This window comes from Staurois parvus, unplaced genomic scaffold (genome assembly GCF_062004578.1).
Source record: "Staurois parvus isolate SC_StPar_1 unplaced genomic scaffold, SC_StPar_1.0 ptg001787l, whole genome shotgun sequence".
NCBI classification, from domain to species: domain Eukaryota; kingdom Metazoa; phylum Chordata; class Amphibia; order Anura; family Ranidae; genus Staurois; species Staurois parvus.
The window spans coordinates 1,328,450-1,347,367 of NW_028319583.1; the positions used below are offsets into that span (position 1 = coordinate 1,328,450).

Sequence of the window (18,918 nt, forward strand, 5' to 3'; positions counted from 1 at the left end):
CGATTATTTCTCGGTTTTTAGTGAGGAGAGGGCCGGTGATGGTCAGTCTGCAGCCCCCCCTGGGCTCACTGGAGCGCCGGCCTGTGGAGGGGGAAGGAGCCGCTAGCCAGGCTCTCAGTGGCATACTGAGAGGCTGAGCAAGCTGCCGGTCCTGGCATCTGGGCGGATCTCCAGAGCCCTACTTCTCCTTTAAGGAGTTACTATCATTATATGATAAATGGATTACCATGGTCTAACTATGTAAGGGTGGCATTAACATGCGTTCCCACAATGAACCACACAGAAAAAGTGTGAATGTGCCCTTAAAAGAAGAAAAAAAGTTATAGGCCTTTCCCACTCTAGCCTACAAAAGTGGTTATGCATCACCTAAGTACCTGTTCCTACTATAGCGACATTTTCAGAAGTGGAGGTGGAGCAGCTTATTCAAAATGAATGGGCTACAATATATGCAAATTTAGGGCAAAATAAATTGCACTCCAGCCAGGGGCGGACTGACAACTCATGAGGCCCCCAGGTAATAGGGAATCATGGGGCCCCTGTGTCCTTGCCCAAACTCAAAAAAGCCTATGAAAAAGGTACCAGGGGCATCTCATGGGGCCTCCTACTGACCCCTGGCCCTCGGGCAGTGCCCGAGTTTCCAAATGGCCAGTCCGCCCCTGACTGCGGCACACTAACGCGTGTAAAGTGTGTTACAGCAATGGCCTGGTGTTAAAGGACCCTTTTGGGTTTGAAAATATCCAGATTCTCATTCTACATTTTTTTCTTACATTCCATCAGCAGAAGAAAAAAAAACCCATAAACCAAAAAATATACCAGAATAAATAACTATATATGACATATAGCACAGGGATCTATTACAAATCTTAAAAGAGTTATTTTTACATTGGTAAATCACAGCGTGATATTACTTCCTCTGGAAGGTTGCCATTTTTTTCAAGGCGAACAAGATGGAGCCAAACAGAAACCATAATGCCAGAGTGACAGGAATTCCCTGCCTTTAACTGGCTCACCACAAGCTCAATTATGAAGCTAAACCATACATCAGTGGGAAAAATGACTGTAAATAGCACGTTTCACATACATGGAATGCCTGTGTCAGGGCAAATGTAGAACAGGAGACGTCTTCCTACATAGATTTCCTCCTCCGAGTGCTCTGAGATCATCTTTAAATGCATAATTGTTTTGTACTGTTCTGGACTGCAACCTTCCAGGCATTGTCCGCACAGGAGGTAGGCATAGCGGCCAATTTTGTGGTGTGTATGAGTATAATGAAAAACACAGGGGACCACAATTACCTACGATCAGCAAATAAAATCGACATGGTCCTTTACGCTGCTGAAATAGTAGGAAAATCCTAACATTTTCTGTAGAAGTTGAGTTGACTTGAGGTGGACTTTGACTCACTTTTAAGACATTACCCCAAGCCTCCCAAATCCCTATTACAAAATTGGATTTTTTGGGGGGTAGCAAGTACCTTCTCAGCAGGCTCCCCACTTACTCATTCCTTGCCAAGTCAAGGATGACAGACTTTGGTCAGCCTTCCACCCGGCCACAAATTCCAGGAGGTGAATCTTGCACTGTAGGAACCTGGCTGTGAATGATCAAAAAGTAACAGCCAGCTCCTGAATCCAAGATGGCTTCCCAAGAACAAAAACAGCAGTAACATTTTTACTTTCCTCTGGATCACCTGCGGGTATAGGATTATAACTTTTTTTTTTTCTATGGCTGAACTGGATGGACTTTTGTCTTTTTTCAGCCAGACTAACTATGTAACTATGTAATTGGATTCTAGAAAGACAGCGCTGGACTTCTTGGGCTGGAAAGAATGTGTCTTCAAAGTCAGCAGCTACATTACTTGTAATTAAAAAAAAACCCAGAATGATAAAAAGTTAGGCTACATTCACACTGATAGCAAACTATTTGGCCCCGGGTACCCATGTGAATGGGGCCTCCTCCTCTTCCCAGCAAATGGAACAGCAGGGTGAATTTATTTCCTTAGAAGACTGTTTTATGAGCAAAAGCCCCATCAGACTTGAGCACCAGGACCTTGCTGACTACTGATAGGCCTCCAATACCAAGTGTCCTTGGCTGCTGGAATGAAGGCAGCCTCTGCCACAAAGCAACCTTGGTTGCTAGGGTGCAGGAGTCTTGACACCAAACATTCCTGTTTGCTAGAACACAGCTCCAGCCTCCTAGCATTTCTAATTGGTAATATATCAGTGACCCCTGCTACCTAGTGTCCTTGGTTGCTGGAATGCAGGCAGCTCCTGTAGCAAAGCAACTTTGGTTGCTAGGGTGCAGGCGTCTGACACCTAACATTCCTTTTTGTTAGGACACAGACAGCTCTTGCATCCTAGCATCCCTAACTGCTAGGATACTGGAGGCCTCTGCTACCTAGAGTCTTTGGTTGCTGGAATGCAGGTAGCCCCTGCCACAATAAAGAGGTAATTCTGGCGCACAGAGATAAAGTGATACTGTATTTAAAAAAAATATATATAAAGTGATACAGGGAATAACAATATGAAAAACACTGTAAAATGATAGTGTAATGTTCATAAAAACACCAAAGTCTTTATAAAAGTCTCTCGGACAGTCAGTCCAAATTAGCACATTAGCGGCAGCCCTCCTAAAAGCAAAGCCAACTCTGTATACAAGGGCAAAAAGGAAATAGACAGGAGGCGCCCATCTAACTGCAGTGATTAAAACCGTATTAATGGTAAAAGGATTAAAAACACTCTCAAGAATAATAAAAAGACAAGCTCATCTGTGTGCACGGGGTGACCATTCCTCAACGTCCTGCAGGTACCACCGGTGGCATAGGGGACGTATGCTAGGTTTGATGCAGATGTGTAAAGGCACAGTGGGGGATGTATCCTGCAGAGTGAGGCCGATCCAGTGGCGTCTGTACAAGAGACCACGCAACCAGCTTGGAGCGCACCGGCGGAAGTGACGTCACTGGAAGAGGCGGAGTTTCAGTAGGGTCAGCAGACACAGACGTGGGACAGGCAGGCTACACGCTCGGAGCCTCTAGCTCCTTCTATCGGTCAAATGGTACTGGGAGCGGATACAACTTAAATAGAGGATGCTGTCAGCGTGGGACAATGCCCGTCAACGAGAATTTAAAGACGCAGTGCCATACAAAGGGAGCATAACTTGTTGAGAACAATAAACAGAATTAATAGAATGGATTTATAAATAAATATATGAGCACTGATGTTATGAACAAAAAGTAAAAAGGGAGTAAATAGCCACAAAACAACCTTGGTTGCTAGGGTGCAGGCATCTCCTGACACCTAACATTTCTGTTTGCCATGAGAGACAGCTCTTGTCTCCTGGCATCCCTAGTTGCCAGGACACTGGCAGCCCCTACTACTTAGCACCCTTGGTTGGTAGGATAAAGGCAGCCATGAGGCTGCATTCACACACTTCGTAGCATGAAGCTCAAGGCTCTAAAAAAGCTCAAACTTAAATAATCAATTGTTCTCTATGGTGCCTGTTCACACCTGATCGCTCAGACAGGCACATAGAGAACAATTGATTTTGTTTATTTATTTATTTATGAAGTATGAGTGTTTTTGGAGCTTCAAACTGCAAAAACAGTCAAGTGTGAATGTAGCCTTAAAGCGGAGTTCCACCCAAAAGGGAAATTCCGCTTTAAAGATTGGTCCCCCACTCCCCTTTAAGGATTGGCACCTTTGGGGAGGGGGGGTAAACGGGTACCCGAATTTGACAGGTACCTGCTCTTACTTCGATCGCATAGGCGATCGGAAACGGATGCTGTCCTCCCTCTCCGAAGTCTTGTGGGACACGTGACAGGTCCCAGAAGACGACGGGGCCATTCAGGAAGCACAGTGCTACTCGCACATGCGCAGTGGGTACCCGGCTGTGAAGCTGCTAGCTGTCACAGCCGGGTGCCCACACTGAAGATGCCGGCGCCTGGAATGCAGGTGAAACGGGCTGAGGAAGGGGGCAACGCGGGATCGTGGGACAGGTAAGTGGCTGTGTTTTAAAAGTCAGCAGCTGCAGTTTTTGTAGCTGCTGACTTATTTTTTAACAGAGTGAGTTGTCCAACACAATCATCAACAGTGCATAATCAGTGGGGCAGATGCCATTGATCACACGTAGGTGATATTTACATATTGGACCTTAGCAGTAACAGCGACCAATATAGTTGCCAAAAGGGTTTACAAAGTAAAATATGCTTCATATGTTTGTCCTTGGATGCAGATTTTTTTCATTTTTGTTTCATGCAACTTTCCAATGCGGACCTGTGTGCATGGGCCCCAGAATACAATACTGTTGCATTCAGATCTGTACAAATCATTGTATTGTATGCCCAATGAGCCCTTCCTGTCAATTAACCACTTGTCGCCTGCCTGTTTATAAACGACCGGACGGTGGCACTCCAGGGGCGGGTTGCCGTTCATAAACGGCACCCGCCATTTATAGCTGTACGCGCTCCCTGGGAGCGCGCAGCACCGCGCTCACGTGCCTGCGGTGTCCTCCGGACACAGTGGAACACCGATCATCGGACGGGACCTCTGTACGAGGTCCCGATCATGTGATCACTGATTGGCCAATCAGTGATCACATGCAAAGTAGTAAGCAAGATGTCACTTGTGACATCATTGCTTACTACGTGTGAAATCTGTGAATGATCACCAAGGTTACATGGTACAAGGCTAGTCACAACAGCCTTGTACCATGTGACAAGCTGTGACCAATCACAGCTCACTCAGTAGTTCTCAATGGCTGTAAGAATGCAGACAGAGAGAAAGAGAAATGATTGCTTTTACATCCTTTATGGGTGTAAAAGCAATCACTGTAAAAAAAAAAAAAATCATCACCCCCCACAAGTAGCACAGTGTCACCATGGTGACACTGTACTGCTAGGGTGACAGTATGTAAAAAAAAAAAAAAAATATATATATATATATATATATATATATATATATATATATATATATATATATATATATATATATATATATATATATATATATATATATAAATAAAAATGTAAAAAAATGTTTAAAAATTATATTTTTGGTGATAAACTAATTTGGGTTATTTTTTTTTTACTAAAAAGATAACAGAATACATTTTGGCCAAGATTTATGATGAAAGATTATTTATTTGCAAAATTTTATAAGAAAAACACTTTTCAAAAGTTTTGGACTTTTTCATTTACATAGCAAAAAAATAAAAATCCCAGTGGCGGATAAATACCACCAAAATAAAGCTTTATCTCTCTCAAAAAATGGTAAAAAATTCATTTGGGTACAGTGTTGCATGACCGCGCAATTGTCATTCAAAGTGTGATAGCGCTGAAAGCTGAAAATTGCCCTGGTCAGGAAGGGGTAAAAAAGTGTCCGGACTGGAAGTGGTTAAAACTCCTTCAAAATAAGAACATTCCCCTTTAAGCAGCTTGTTTTTGAGCATGCTTAGTAAAAGATAATTTTTCGGATGATGTGTTATTTCTCCGAGTTATGAGAATTGCGACACGTTGTATTTGCCGAACAACGGCCTACACAATCCTGGCCACAACCGGCTGTGTGAGAAAGTGCAGACAGAAGATACCGTGCCATGCTCTGGATAAGAACTATCAAAATACTAAGAGGGACAAAGTGACATTGGAGAGGCGATAAGCGTGTATAACAAAATGTACAAAATCCAAGAAGCTGCCTGCCAGACAACTTCCAATCTCTCCAAAGGCCTTGACTGTATTAATGTTTAATTGGTCAGAAGAAGAAACTTCACCTCTTGCTCTGTGAATTCTCCACAACACGGGAAAGAACTGCACACCTCAAGCAGCAGTTTATAGCAGGGTGGAGTTCTCCTGATTGAATTCTATTACTTCCTAAATGGCCGGGGTAATGCCTGGACCCCATCTTTATGTATTCTGGATCGCTCGCATTTACAAATCCATTCCAATGTAGCGATAGCCAGAATAGCAGAAATAGTTTATTAAAAGGAACCAACGGACATTTTGCGATTTGTTTTTTTTAACCACTTCAAGTCCGGACACTTTCACCCCCTTCTTGTCCAGGGCAATTTTCAGCTTTCAGCACTGTCACACTTTGAATGACAATTGCGCGGTCATGCAACACTGTACCCATATGAATTTTTTTGTATTTTTTTGAGACAGATAAAGCTTTATTTTGGTGGTATTTATTCACCACTGAGATTTTTATTTTTTTTTTGCTATGTACCGTATTTTTCGCCGTATAAGACGCGCCTGACCATAAGACGCACCTAGGTTTTAGAGGCAGAAAACAGGAAAAAAAAAATTCTGAACTAATGGACTGCAGACACAGTACAGGAGATGACCAGAGACTGCAGACACAGTACAGGAGATGACCAGAGACTGCAGACACAGTACAGGAGATGACCAGAGACTGCGGACACAGTACAGGAGATGACCAGAGACTGCGGACACAGTACAGGAGATGACCAGAGACTGCGGACACAGTACAGGAGATGACCAGAGACTGCGGACACAGTACAGGAGATGACCAGAGACAGCGGACACAGTACAGGAGATGACCAGAGACTGCGGACACAGTACAGGAGATGACCAGAGACTGCGGACAGCACAGGGATGACCAGAGACTGCGGACAGCACAGGGATGACCAGAGACTGCGGACAGCACAGGGATGACCAGAGACTGCGGACAGCACAGGGATGACCAGAGACTGCGGACAGCACAGGGATGACCAGAGACTGCGGACAGCACAGGGATGACCAGAGACTGCGGACAGCACAGGGATGACCAGGGACAGCACAGGGATGACCAGAGACTGCGGACAGCACAGGGATGACCAGAGACTGCGGACAGCACAGGGATGACCAGGGACAGCACAGGGATGACCAGAGACTGCGGACAGCACAGGGATGACCAGAGACTGCGGACAGCACAGGGATGACCAGAGACTGCGGACAGCACAGGGATGACCAGAGACTGCGGACAGCACAGGGATGACCAGAGACTGCGGACAGCACAGGGATGACCAGAGACTGCGGACAGCACAGGGATGACCAGAGACTGCGGACAGCACAGGGATGACCAGAGACTGCGGACAGCACAGGGATGACCAGAGACTGCGGACAGCACAGGGATGACCAGAGACTGCGGACAGCACAGGGATGACCAGAGACTGCGGACAGCACAGGGATGACCAGAGACTGCGGACAGCACAGGGATGACCAGAGACTGCGGACAGCACAGGGATGACCAGAGACTGCGGACAGCACAGGGATGACCAGAGACTGCGGACAGCACAGGGATGACCAGAGACTGCGGACAGCACAGGGATGACCAGAGACTGCGGACAGCACAGGGATGACCAGAGACTGCGGACAGCACAGGGATGACCAGAGACTGCGAACAGCACAGGGATGACCAGAGACTGCGGACAGCACAGGGATGACCAGAGACTGCGGACAGCACAGGGATGACCAGAGACTGCGGACAGCACAGGGATGACCAGAGACTGCAGACAGCACAGGGATGACCAGAGACTGCAGACAGCACAGGGATGACCAGAGACTGCAGACAGCACAGGGATGACCAGAGACTGCAGACAGCACAGGGATGACCAGAGACTGCGGACAGTACAGATGACTGCTGACCTTTGGGGAGGTGGGGAGCGGGTACCGGAATTTGACAGGTACCCGCTCTTACTTCCGCAGAGTTTTTGTTTCATCTTACCTGTTCCTTGATCCAGCCGCGCGCTGTCTTCCCGGCTTCTGTAATGGCGCTCGGCATGACAGCCGGGTGCCCAGTGTGCATGAGCGAGAAGCGCTGCGCTTTGTGATTGGTCCGGTGGCTTCTGGGATCTGTCATGTGTCCCAGGTACCCGCCTTACCATTCACAAAAAGCACCGCTTCTTGCGCATGCGCACTTGGCACCCAGCTGTCATGCCCAGTGCCCACACTACAGAAGCCGGGAAGACAGCACGCCGCTGGATAGAGGAACAGGTAAGGTCCCGCTGCAGAGCTGAGCGGCCGGCCCGGTATTCTGACGCGGCCGCGGTGGAAATACCGGACCGGCCGCTCCATATTCGCTCCGTAAGACGCACTGACATTTCCCCCCCAGTTTTGGGGAAGAAAAAGTGCGTCTTATACGGCGAAAAATACGGTAAATGAAAATGTACAAAAATTTTGAAAAGTGTTTTTCTTCTAAAATTTTGCAAATAAATAATCTTTCATCATAAATCTTGGCCAAAATGTATTTCGGTATCCTTTTAGTAAAAAAAAAAAAAAAAAAAATTAGTTTATAACCAAACTTTTTAAACATTTTTATTTTATTTATTTTATTTTTTTTTTACATATGGTCACCCTAGCAGTGCAGTGTCACCATAGGGACAGTGTAATACTTGTGGGGGGGTGATGATTTTATTTTTTTACACTGATTGCTTTTACACCCTTAAAGGATGTAAAAGCAATCATTTCTCTTTCTCTCTGTCTGCATTCTTACAGCCATTGAGAACTACTGTGTGAGCTGTGATTGGTCACAGCTTGTCACATGGTACAAGGCTGTTGTGAATAGCCTTGTACCATGTGATCTCTGTGATCATTCACAGATTTCACACGTAGTAAGCAATGATGTCACAAGTGACATCTTGCTTACTACTCTGCATGTGATCACTGATTGGCCAATCAGTGATCACATGATCGGGACCTCGCACAGAGGTCCCGAACGACGATCGGTGTTCCACTGTGCCCGGAGGACACAGCGGGCACCGGAACGTGGTGCTGCGCGCTCCCAGGGAGAGCGCACAAGCAGGGGGCGGGGAGGCCGTTTATAAATGGCCACCTGACCCTGCACTGCTACCACCCGGCCGTTTATATACAACGGCCGGACAGGAGGTGGCTAAACATTATTTTAAAATAGAATGTAATCGGCTTAGGACCCTTTTTCAAAAGCTGTGTCCAGTCCCGATCAGCAGGAGATCCATGAAAAGAAAAAAATTTATTTTTTTTCTTACTCATCGTAAAATCCCTTTCTCTGAATTTGTTGAAGGACAAGGCCCAGTAGAATCTTGATTTTAGGTATTACAACCGGAGGTCTTCCAACAGAGCTGCCTGACGTGGGGCACCCCAGATGTGGACCTTCTAGCTCCCCCATGTCTGTGCAATGTCCTGGAACTACGGTATGTAGGGTCTGTCTATCACATTGGACAGATCACCTTCAGGGAGTTATTCTACGATGCGTTCTTTGGCTGGACTGTGGGCCAAACTTCCAGGCAGACTACCTCAGCTGTCAGAGTCTGGACCAAGGCAAGTGGTCTTTCATGTTCCTGCACTCTTCGCAGTGTACACGGTCAGTTTTCCCCTCCCGGGAAAAAAAAAAGTAGCGACAAAGACAGCAATATAAAAGACTCAAATGCTCCCAACACCAGTAACGCTAGAAAGTTGTGTTTTAGAGACTGTGCGGATGAACTTTTGCTTGCTTTAGACGGGCTTTGCATTCCCAAGCAAGAGCTGCTTAAGGCGGATCAAATGCAGAAAGAAGTCAACTACATCTGTCAATGAATTCTGAAGGATCTCAGGAGCATCTGAAACTGAGGACATCAACAGAAGCCCAAAGCCTGTCAACACTAGCCCAAAGATAGGCCACCAATTGCAACAGATGCTAACAGCAGGGAAAGCCTCCTTGACCAAGGTGATAGCACTCATCATAGCTCATGTCACACTAGGGATCCTAACGCTAGTGAAAATTTGCCATCATCGGGATTTTCCATGTGGGTCACAACATGGAATAAGAACACTCATCAGCTTGAATGTGTCTTCTCTCATCGACTGATGAGCGAAATCCCACTTTATTGCCGGCGACTTTCATTCTGCAGCACTCTTCCAGCCAGTAAGGGAGCAACACATGCAAGCAGGTATCCCCCGCACATTTTACAGGACCTGTTGCTGGCAAACTTTCACCAGTGTTAGAATCGCTACTATGACATCACTCTTATGCCTAGTACACACAATCAGAAAATCGGACAGAAAATAACGCTTTTAAAGTAGTCTGATTGTTAGTAAACAGCTTTCGAGAGCGGACGGCAGCTCGTGTGAAATTATCTGAAGGGACGAACACTAAAGTGTTCGTCGAATGATGCCAGAATGAACGATTTTGGTTTAATCAGCACAGTATTTGAAGTTGAATTCTGTCGTATGTGAATTTTCATAACTTTAGTAATCTATTGGTTTTCGATGAGATTTGCATGCAAAGGAGAAAAAAAAGAGATAAAAAAAAGGAGAGAAAAAAAACGGAGAAAAAAAAAAGGAGAGAAGAAAAGGAAGACAGAAAAAAGGAGAGAAGAAAAGGAAGAGAGAAAAAAGGAGAAAAAAAAAGGAGAGAAGAAAAGGAAGAGAGAAAAAAGGAGAGAAGAAAAGGAAGACAGAAAAAGAAAGGAGAAAAAAGAAGGGAAAAAAAGGAGAGAAGAAAAGGAAGAGAGAAAAAAGGAGAGAAAAAAAGGAAGACAGAAAAAAGGAGAGAAGAAAAGGAAGACAGAAAAAGAAAGGAGAAAAAAGGGGAAAAAAAAGGAGAAAAAAGAAGGGAAAAAAGGAGACAAAAAAGAAGGAAAAAAAGGAGAAAAAAGAAGGAAAAAAGGAGAAAAAAGAAGGAAAAAAAGGAGAAAAAAGAAGGAAAAAAGGAGAAAAAAAGAGGGAAAAAAAGGAGAAAAAAGAAGGAAAAAAAGGAGAAAAAAGAAGGAAAAAAAGGAGAAAAAAGAAGGAAAAAAAGGAGAAAAAAGAAGGAAAAAAAGGAGAAAAAAGAAGGAAAAAAAGGAGAAAAAAGAAGGAAAAAAAGGAGAAAAAAGGAGGAAAAAAAAGAGAAAAAAGAAGGAAAAAAAGGAGAAAAAAGAAGGAAAAAAAAGAGAAAAAAGGAAGGAAAAAAAGAAAAGAAAAAAGGAAAAAAAGAGGGAAAAAAAGAGGAGAAAAAAAAAGGAGAAAAAAAAAAAGAGAAAAGAAGAAAAACGGCCAATCATTTGTCCGATATTCTCATCGCATGTACAAGCTTTAAGTGTCAACAGTCCGCTATGACTGCTTTTCAATTATTTTTTACCTATTAAGGGAGGCTGAAAAAGCGTACACATCTTCTAGTTGCTGTACATATGAACCTCACATTCCTATGGCTGAAACTACAAGCAGATCTATAAGTCATATATCTCCTACACAGTGACATGGTTTTGGAGAGGTTAAAGCCCAACACCTGCTCTGGAATAGAACTCCACTTTTCATAACGCAGCCATTGGCAAGGAACGGTAGATCGGTACTCCAGCCATTAGATATTAATGTGTCAGCTGCCAAATATTTGTAATTCTGTTCAGCCAGTGCTATAATTTGCTCCCTGGCTACGCTGCAAAAGCAGCAGGGTGAAGCTGCTATTTTCCACTAACACTTTACTTACTGGACTTAAGCCAGCCATAAATGGATCAAAATTTGACCAGTTCAACAGGGACGGACCAAATGTTGACCCATGTATGTACAGGGGGTTTGTACAGAGGTCAGTCTACTACCCAGTCAGATTTTCCCCGCTCAATCAGCGCCGCCTGCTATATCCGGCAAAGGCTGATCAGTGTATTTTGACAGTGGGGAAGTCTCACTGCCACCAGAACACAATAGCTCAGCGACATAAATTTTCCATCCCCACTGAGTGTGCGGATGAGGGAATCGGGTCGTTTTTTTCGTTCAACTGGTTGAACGAAAAAAAAAAAAAAAACTGGTATGGGTTGCCTTACTGGACTAAGAATGAGTGTAGCCAAAATAGTAAGAATCCTTCCTGAGCTCTCCTCCTGCTGTAATCTTAATAAATATCTCCCCCTCCAGCTCCCAGCGCCAAAAAACTTAAAGGGACACTATAGTGAGGATGACTGTATCCTGGTATCTGTAAGTGGTTCTAAAGGCTGAAGCTGTGAGGGCTTCCCCCTCATCCCCACCTAATACTTTCCCGGGCCCAATCCAACGATGTGCACGAGAGCAGCGGCTCTCCCAGGTCTCTTCCTCTTGCTGCTGTCAGCCAGTGAGGAGGGAGCCGGTGCAAAGTCTCACGCTGTGCATCTCACAGACACACAGAGGCAGCTCGGGAGTGAGCACACAAGTGTCCGCAGAGCAAGTAGCATCCTCTGGCAACACTCAGCAAAGGGGAGGGGCTGGGGGCGGTGCCAAGTCTCACACTGTGCATCTCATAGACACACAGAGGCAGCTCGGGAGTGAGCACACAAGTGTCCCCAGAGCAAGTAGCTTCCTCTGGCAACACCCGGGAGGGGCCGGGGGGCCCGAGAAGAGGATCGGGGCTGTACTGTGCAAAACTATTAAACAGAGCAGGTAAGTGTGACATGTTTGTTATTTAAAAAAATATATAAACCTTCAGTATCACTTTAAGACATGTAACGATCGTAATCAGTATTTGAACTATTTTCTTTTTAGTTCACATGCCTTTATTTATATGTTTCCACATTTATGGCTCATTACCACTATATGCAGTAGAATCTGTTTTTAAAAGCAGTTTGAATGCGTATGTAAGAAAAATGAATGTAATAAAATGAACCTAGTTTATACCTTTGTGGTTCCTTTCACATGCATTTAAAAAAAAAAGTACAAAATGCTGTATTTTTTGCACCTGAAAGCCCCAATAGTTCTACGTTAAATGGAAATGAATGTACAGTGAGCCAGCCAAAAGAACCAGTCGAAATTCGCTCTTTGTACGACCAGCCTAAAGCAATTTTTTTAAACTCCAATAACAAACACGTCATACTGACCTGCTCTGAGCAAAGGTTTTACACAGAGGGACCCCAAACCTCTTGTCCAAGGGTCCCCAGCAGATGCTATAGGCTTATCCTCATCCATGAGTGCCCCTCTAGCAAGCGGCTTGCTATGGGGGCGCTAGTGTGGGCTTGATCCCGATCTGGGCTGTGTGTGTCCATTGACACACACACACACACACACACACACCTTATCTCAACTCCCTGCTCACTCCTCACTGGTTTTGACTGACAGTAGCAGGATCCAATGGCTTTCGCTGTTCTCAGCTAAACCTGTGAACGCAAGAAGAACAGAGCAGGGCTGCCAGCGGAAACAGTGCTGGATCAAGAGTGGTGTCAGGTAAGTGTTTAGGGAGGGGAGGGGGGGCACAGACAGTGGAAGGTTTTTTACCTTAAAAAACAGAATGCATTATGGATAAAAATATATATCTGGCTTTAGAGCCACTTTACTCTTAATAACATATCTTCCCTCTAAATACATATATAAAAAAACCATGTACTTACCTTAACTGTGATTGCAGCTTTATAGCTTTGCTAATAAAATCCTCCCAAGTAGGATAACTAGCCTATAAAAGAAAGAAAAGGATCATTATTAGATGTCAGGATACACACAGGAATGTGAACAATCTACTTTTAGATGATATTACATTGCAGAGCAACAGCCAGTAAATGGAACACTTCAAATGCTGAAGTACTGAATTGTCCAACACCCATTTTTTAAATGGTGATTGGTTAGAACCAATCTCGGGTTTTTTGTTTGTTAGGTGTTTTTTTTTTTTTTTTTTTGCAATCTTTTTACTTTTTCTGTGCATCTTGGTGGTCATTCTGTGGAGGGAACGAGATGGGATACCGAAACGTTTACTGTTGTCAGCAGAACAGCAATAGAGGGGGGGTAGTCCAGTGGGCTCATATATTCTTGTGGCTGTAGATTTTGTGCGGTCTTAACCTCTCTAGCGGTCTGATTATGTCACGATTTCTGTGCTCAAAGCGGTACATTTTCTTGCATGGAAATATGTAGTTTTTTTATTGTAGACCTGTAATTTTTAGGAATAACTCACTGAAATCTGTCCGAACAAGAGTCTAGTAAACATCCCGGGGATGATAAAATTTAAAACACAAAATCATAAATTATAATTTAATAATCATAAAAAATATAATAATAAATTAAATTCCATTCAATAATATAATCAAACCAAAAACACTGAAATGTGAAATATAGCGCCAAGTTCGCACATCGCTGAGCTCAGTCGCAGAATCGTTTTCAGTGTCTGATGAGGAATTTCCCCCACGAATCATTATCACTCAATTCTGCAAGTGGTTCTGATTTACTATCGCTGTTCTCTAGCCGGTCTAAAACCGCGTCTGACCTAAAGGGACGCTTTTTGGACTCCATGGACGTTTCTCAGTTTCCAGGCAGAAAGAACAGTAAAAATGCAGGCAGGGCGCCGGACAAAGCACTCGGGACAACATGTATGTGAAATGGTTTGATACAGGAATGTTATACTATGTGATTTTAGTGTATTTAGTGAATGTCACTTTTTGGCATTATTACATTTCCTGCCGGTTCCGTCCCCGTATGTCCCGACGTCGCAGGGAACGGAACCCGGAATCAGCCGGAGGAGATGGCCGGGGACACTGCAGGGGGGACATCGCGGGAGCGCAGCACAAGGTAAGTGCTGGAGGGATCCCGGAGCAATGCTGCAGTGTATTCCCGAGTGTAGCTCGGGGTTACCGCTTTTGGTGCTGAAACTTTACCCCGAGCTACACTCAGGAATACCGCCAGGGGGGTTAAAGAATATATAAACCCAACAGTTCATATTCCTGATCTCTGCCTGCTGTACCATGTACTTGTAAGCAAAAAGTCTCCTGTTTGTATTGCTTCCTTTGTGTGAAATCCCCGGAGTTTCTGCCAGTCTGTCTGCTTTCCTATTAAAAACTGACCACACTAGGCAGGAAAGCACAGCCTAGTCAGTTTTCTAGCAGTGCAAGGATGGCTGGCCACATGAATGAGTCCTTAGATACACTAATATTTTGCAATGGTCTCCCCATTCTTGCCAGCAGTGGTAATGGTGGAGATTGGTAGAATGGAGCAATTACTGGTCCCTTTGGATAGAGGCGGTGTTCCTAAGCCTTTGGTGAGGACAGGGAACTGTTAGCATGAAACTATTTATAGATATTAATGTTTATAAAATCCTATTACTGGAAATTATCTGTATAATTGCAAGACGTAATGTTGCAACACATCTATTAACATTCATTAATGCAAATATTTTTTCTTCCAAAACTACAGATTAAAAAAAAAAAACATAAAAAAACAAAAAAACAAAAAAAAAAAAACACCTGTAATTCTGCCAAAAGCTGCATTACAATACCAAAACTATTTTTATCATTTTATAAACAGAACATTTGAAAGCATTTCACCAAACAGCTCGTTTTAAGAAGAAAGCATTACAAAGTTCACATTACATCATAATCTGGTACAAGTGAACCGACCCTTCTAAGAAGTACTTTCTGCTGGCAGCGGTCACCCTGTGAATCCCCCCTCCTAGTCTGAAGCCGGCCATAGATGGTTCAAATCCTAGCTGGTTCACCAGGGAACCGGACAGGTTCAAACCATCTGTGGGCAGACCGATTGTACCCAATTCGATTGTTGCATGACGTTTGTACAACCAGCCTGTCTAATTTTCCATGTGATTATTGCCAGCAGCTATAGTCGCTACATGCACGAGATCCCAGGCGACCAGCCCCACTGCCAGCAGCCTGTACAACTCTAAGAAGCTGCATGGTGCATCAAGTGGTAATAAATTTACAGTAGTATACATCCAGTTGTGAATGCCTGCAATTATTATTATACAGTATTTATAAAGCGCGAACAGTTCGCTCAGCGCTGTACATTACAATGGGAGACCGAACATGTGACGGTACAATAACAATACAATGCGATACACAAGGGGTTCTAGGGCCCTGCTACTTGGAGCTTACAATCTAGGAGGGAGGGGATAGTGGTACAGGAGGAGATAGCTGTGGGGGATGGAGGGGTAGGAAGAGTGGAGGAGGTCAGGAATTAGCAGGGGGTGGGGTAGGCTTCCCTGAAGAGATGGGTTTTCAGGGTGCGCCTAAAGGAGAGGAGAGTAGGTGATAGTCTGATGGATTGGGGTAGGGAGTTCCAGAGTATGGGTGACGCCCTGGAGAAGTCCTGGAGGTGGGCATGGGAGGAGGAGACTAGGGAACTAGAGAGAAGGAGGTCTTGTGAGGAGCGGAGTGTGCGTTTTGGGTGGTATTTGGATATCAGGTCGGTGATGAAGTTTGGGGCAGTGTTATGGACTGCTTTGTACGTCAATGTTAGGATTTTGAATTTGATCCATTGCGCAATCGGAAGCCAGTGGAGGGATTGGCAGAGGGGGGTGGCAGAAACGGAACGGTTGGTAAGGTGGATGAGTCTGGCTGCCGTATTCAGGATCGATTGAAGCGGGGATAGTCTGTGGCGAGGCATGCCAGTGAGGAGGGAGTTGCAGTAGTCGAGTCGTGATATGATGAGGGAGTGGATGAGCTGTTTAGTGGTTTCTGGGATTAGGAACGTGCGTATTTTGGCGATGTTACGGAGGTGGAGTCTGCATGAGTTTGTTAGTGAATGGACTTGGGGCAGGAAGGATAGATTGGAGTCTAAAATGACACCAAGTACTCTGGCCTGCGGGGCGGGCCTGATGGTGGCGTTGTTGGATGTGATGTAGAAGTCAGTGGGGGTGGTGTGCGGACTGGGGGGAAGACTAGGATAGGCTGATTGACTACAAGCACTGTCTGGTCTACAAATTTCAACCCAGCTACTTGTCCAAGTCAGTTGAGTAAGTGACTTGTTGAGAAGGTAGGACAACCCAGTGTTGGAATTCTGGCAGATTCCTCTGAATCTGTATCAGCTGAAATTCTAAAAGTGTTATCCCTATAGTCAAGCATGGAGGTGGAAACATTAGACGTTGGGGCTGTTTCTCTGCTAAAGGTACAGGCCAACTTTGCAGCATTGAGAGCCCAATGGACGGGGTCATGTATTGTAAAATCTTGGATGAGAACCTTCTTCCCTCAGACAGAACACTGAAGATGGGTCGTGGATGGGTCTTCCATGACAATGACCGAAAACATGCCACCAAGGCAACAAAAGGAGTGGCTCAAGAAGAAGCACATTAAGGTCCTGGAGTGGCTTAGCCAGTCTTCTCACCTTAATCCTATTAAAAAATGTATGGAGGGAGCTGAACTTTGAGTTGCCAAGTGACAGCCAAGAAACCTTAATGACTTGGGGAACACCTGCAAAGAAATGTGGACCAAAATCCCTCCTGAGATGGGTAACCAACAACAACAAACGTCTTACCTCTGTGCTTGCCAACAAGGGTTTCTCCACCAACTACTAAGTCAAGTATTGTTTGGGGATCAAATACTTATTTTACTCACTGAACTGCAACTCCATTTATAACATTTGTTTCGTGTTTTTTCTGAATTTTTCATTGATATTCTGTCTCTATCATTTAAAATACACCTCTGAAAAAACTTATAGACCCTTCATTTCTTTGTAAGTGGGCAAACGTAAAAAATCTGCAGGGGATTAAATAATTATTTCCCCCACTGTATAATAGCTGCTAGCAAGAATCAAATGTAAAATCTAACAGGCTGGTTTTACCCAAGTTGATCGATCAACTTGGGTACATTCAGCCTGCCCATACATGGTTCGAACCTTGGCCAGTCCCTGCTGAACCGGCCAAGATTAGAACAGTCTATGGCTAGCTTTTACTTACCCCATACTCCCACTACATCAAATGTCCCAATTCTCGCCTCTTTAGGGCTGGAAATGTCACCACGCAATTCTAGCATTGCTTACATCCCATCCTGATGATGTGGGCGCTAGTCCTGCACCCATTACAACACACAATTGATAATGTCCATCAACAAGAGGAATAGCAACAAACCAGTTTGAAGACTGGCATACAGATTTGTTTTCATGGACCAGCTGTTGAAACCGGCAGGGCAGAAGATCCCGAGACAAGGTATATCTGGGTCCTAGAAAGGCTACTTTTCAATAAAACCTCTACAGCCTGCCCAAAAGAAAAGAGGGGGGATTTTTTTTTTTCTTTAACCACTTTCCGTCCAGCCCATGTACATAAACAGCCGAACGGGTGCAGTGCAGGAGCGGGCTGCAGTTCATAAACGGCGTCAGCATTTATGGCCTGTGCACGCTCCCTGGGATCTGTACAGGACCTCTGTGTGAGGTCCCAATCATGTGATCACTGATTGTCCAATCAGTGATCACATGAATAGTAGTAAGCAAGATGTCACTTCCTGACATCATTGCTTACTACTAGTGAAATCTGTAAATGATCACAGAGATCACATCGTACAAGGAAATTCACAACAGCCTTGTACCATGTGACAAGCTGTGACCAATCACAGCTCACACAGTATTTCTCAATGGCTGCAAGAATGCAGTCAGAGAAAAGATTGCTTTTACAGCCTTTATGGGTGTAAAAGCAAACTGTGTAAAAAAAATAAATAAATAAAATTCAAGTAGCACAGTGTCTATATATATATATATATATATATATATATATATATATATAAAAATCTAAACTTTTATATAAATTATAATTTTTGGTTAAAAACTAAATTTTGTTTGGTTTTTTTTTTACTACAAAGATAACCGAATACATTTTGGCCAAGATTTATAAAGAAAGATTATTTATTTGCAAAATTTAAAAAAAAACTTTTTTTCAAAATTTTTGGACATTTCATTTCTTTAGCAAAAAAAATAAAAATTCCAGTGGTGAATAAATACCACCAAAATAAAGTTTTATCTGTCTCAAAAAAATGCTAAAAAATTAATAGGGGTACAGTGTTGCATGACCGCACAATTGTCAAAGAGTGATAGCACTGAAAGCTGAAAATTGGCCTGGGCAGGAAGGGGGTAAAAGTGTCCGGACTGGAAGGGGGTAAAAGTGCCCGGACTTGAAGAGGGTAAAAGTGTCCGGACTGGAAGGGGGTAAAAGTGCCCGGACTTGAAGGGGGTAAAAGTGTCCGGACTGGAAGGGGGTAAAAGTGCCCGGACTGGAAGGGGGTAAAAGTGCCCGGACTTGAAGAGGGTAAAAGTGTCCGGACTGGAAGGGGGTAAAAGTGCCC

The 18,918-nt window shown here is 44.2% G+C and overlaps 1 protein-coding gene across 1 annotated transcript in view; it reads right to left on the reverse strand.

The window, feature by feature from the left end:
* LOC149434285 (protein MTSS 1-like) overlaps positions 1-18,918 on the reverse strand; it is a 234,247-nt gene that overhangs the window by 139,029 nt on the left and 76,300 nt on the right. Inside the window, exon 2 of the mRNA XM_089663857.1 lies at positions 13,267-13,328. Within this exon, the coding sequence (XP_089519983.1) occupies positions 13,267-13,328 (62 nt within the window). The remainder of the gene's footprint in view (positions 1-13,266; positions 13,329-18,918) is intronic.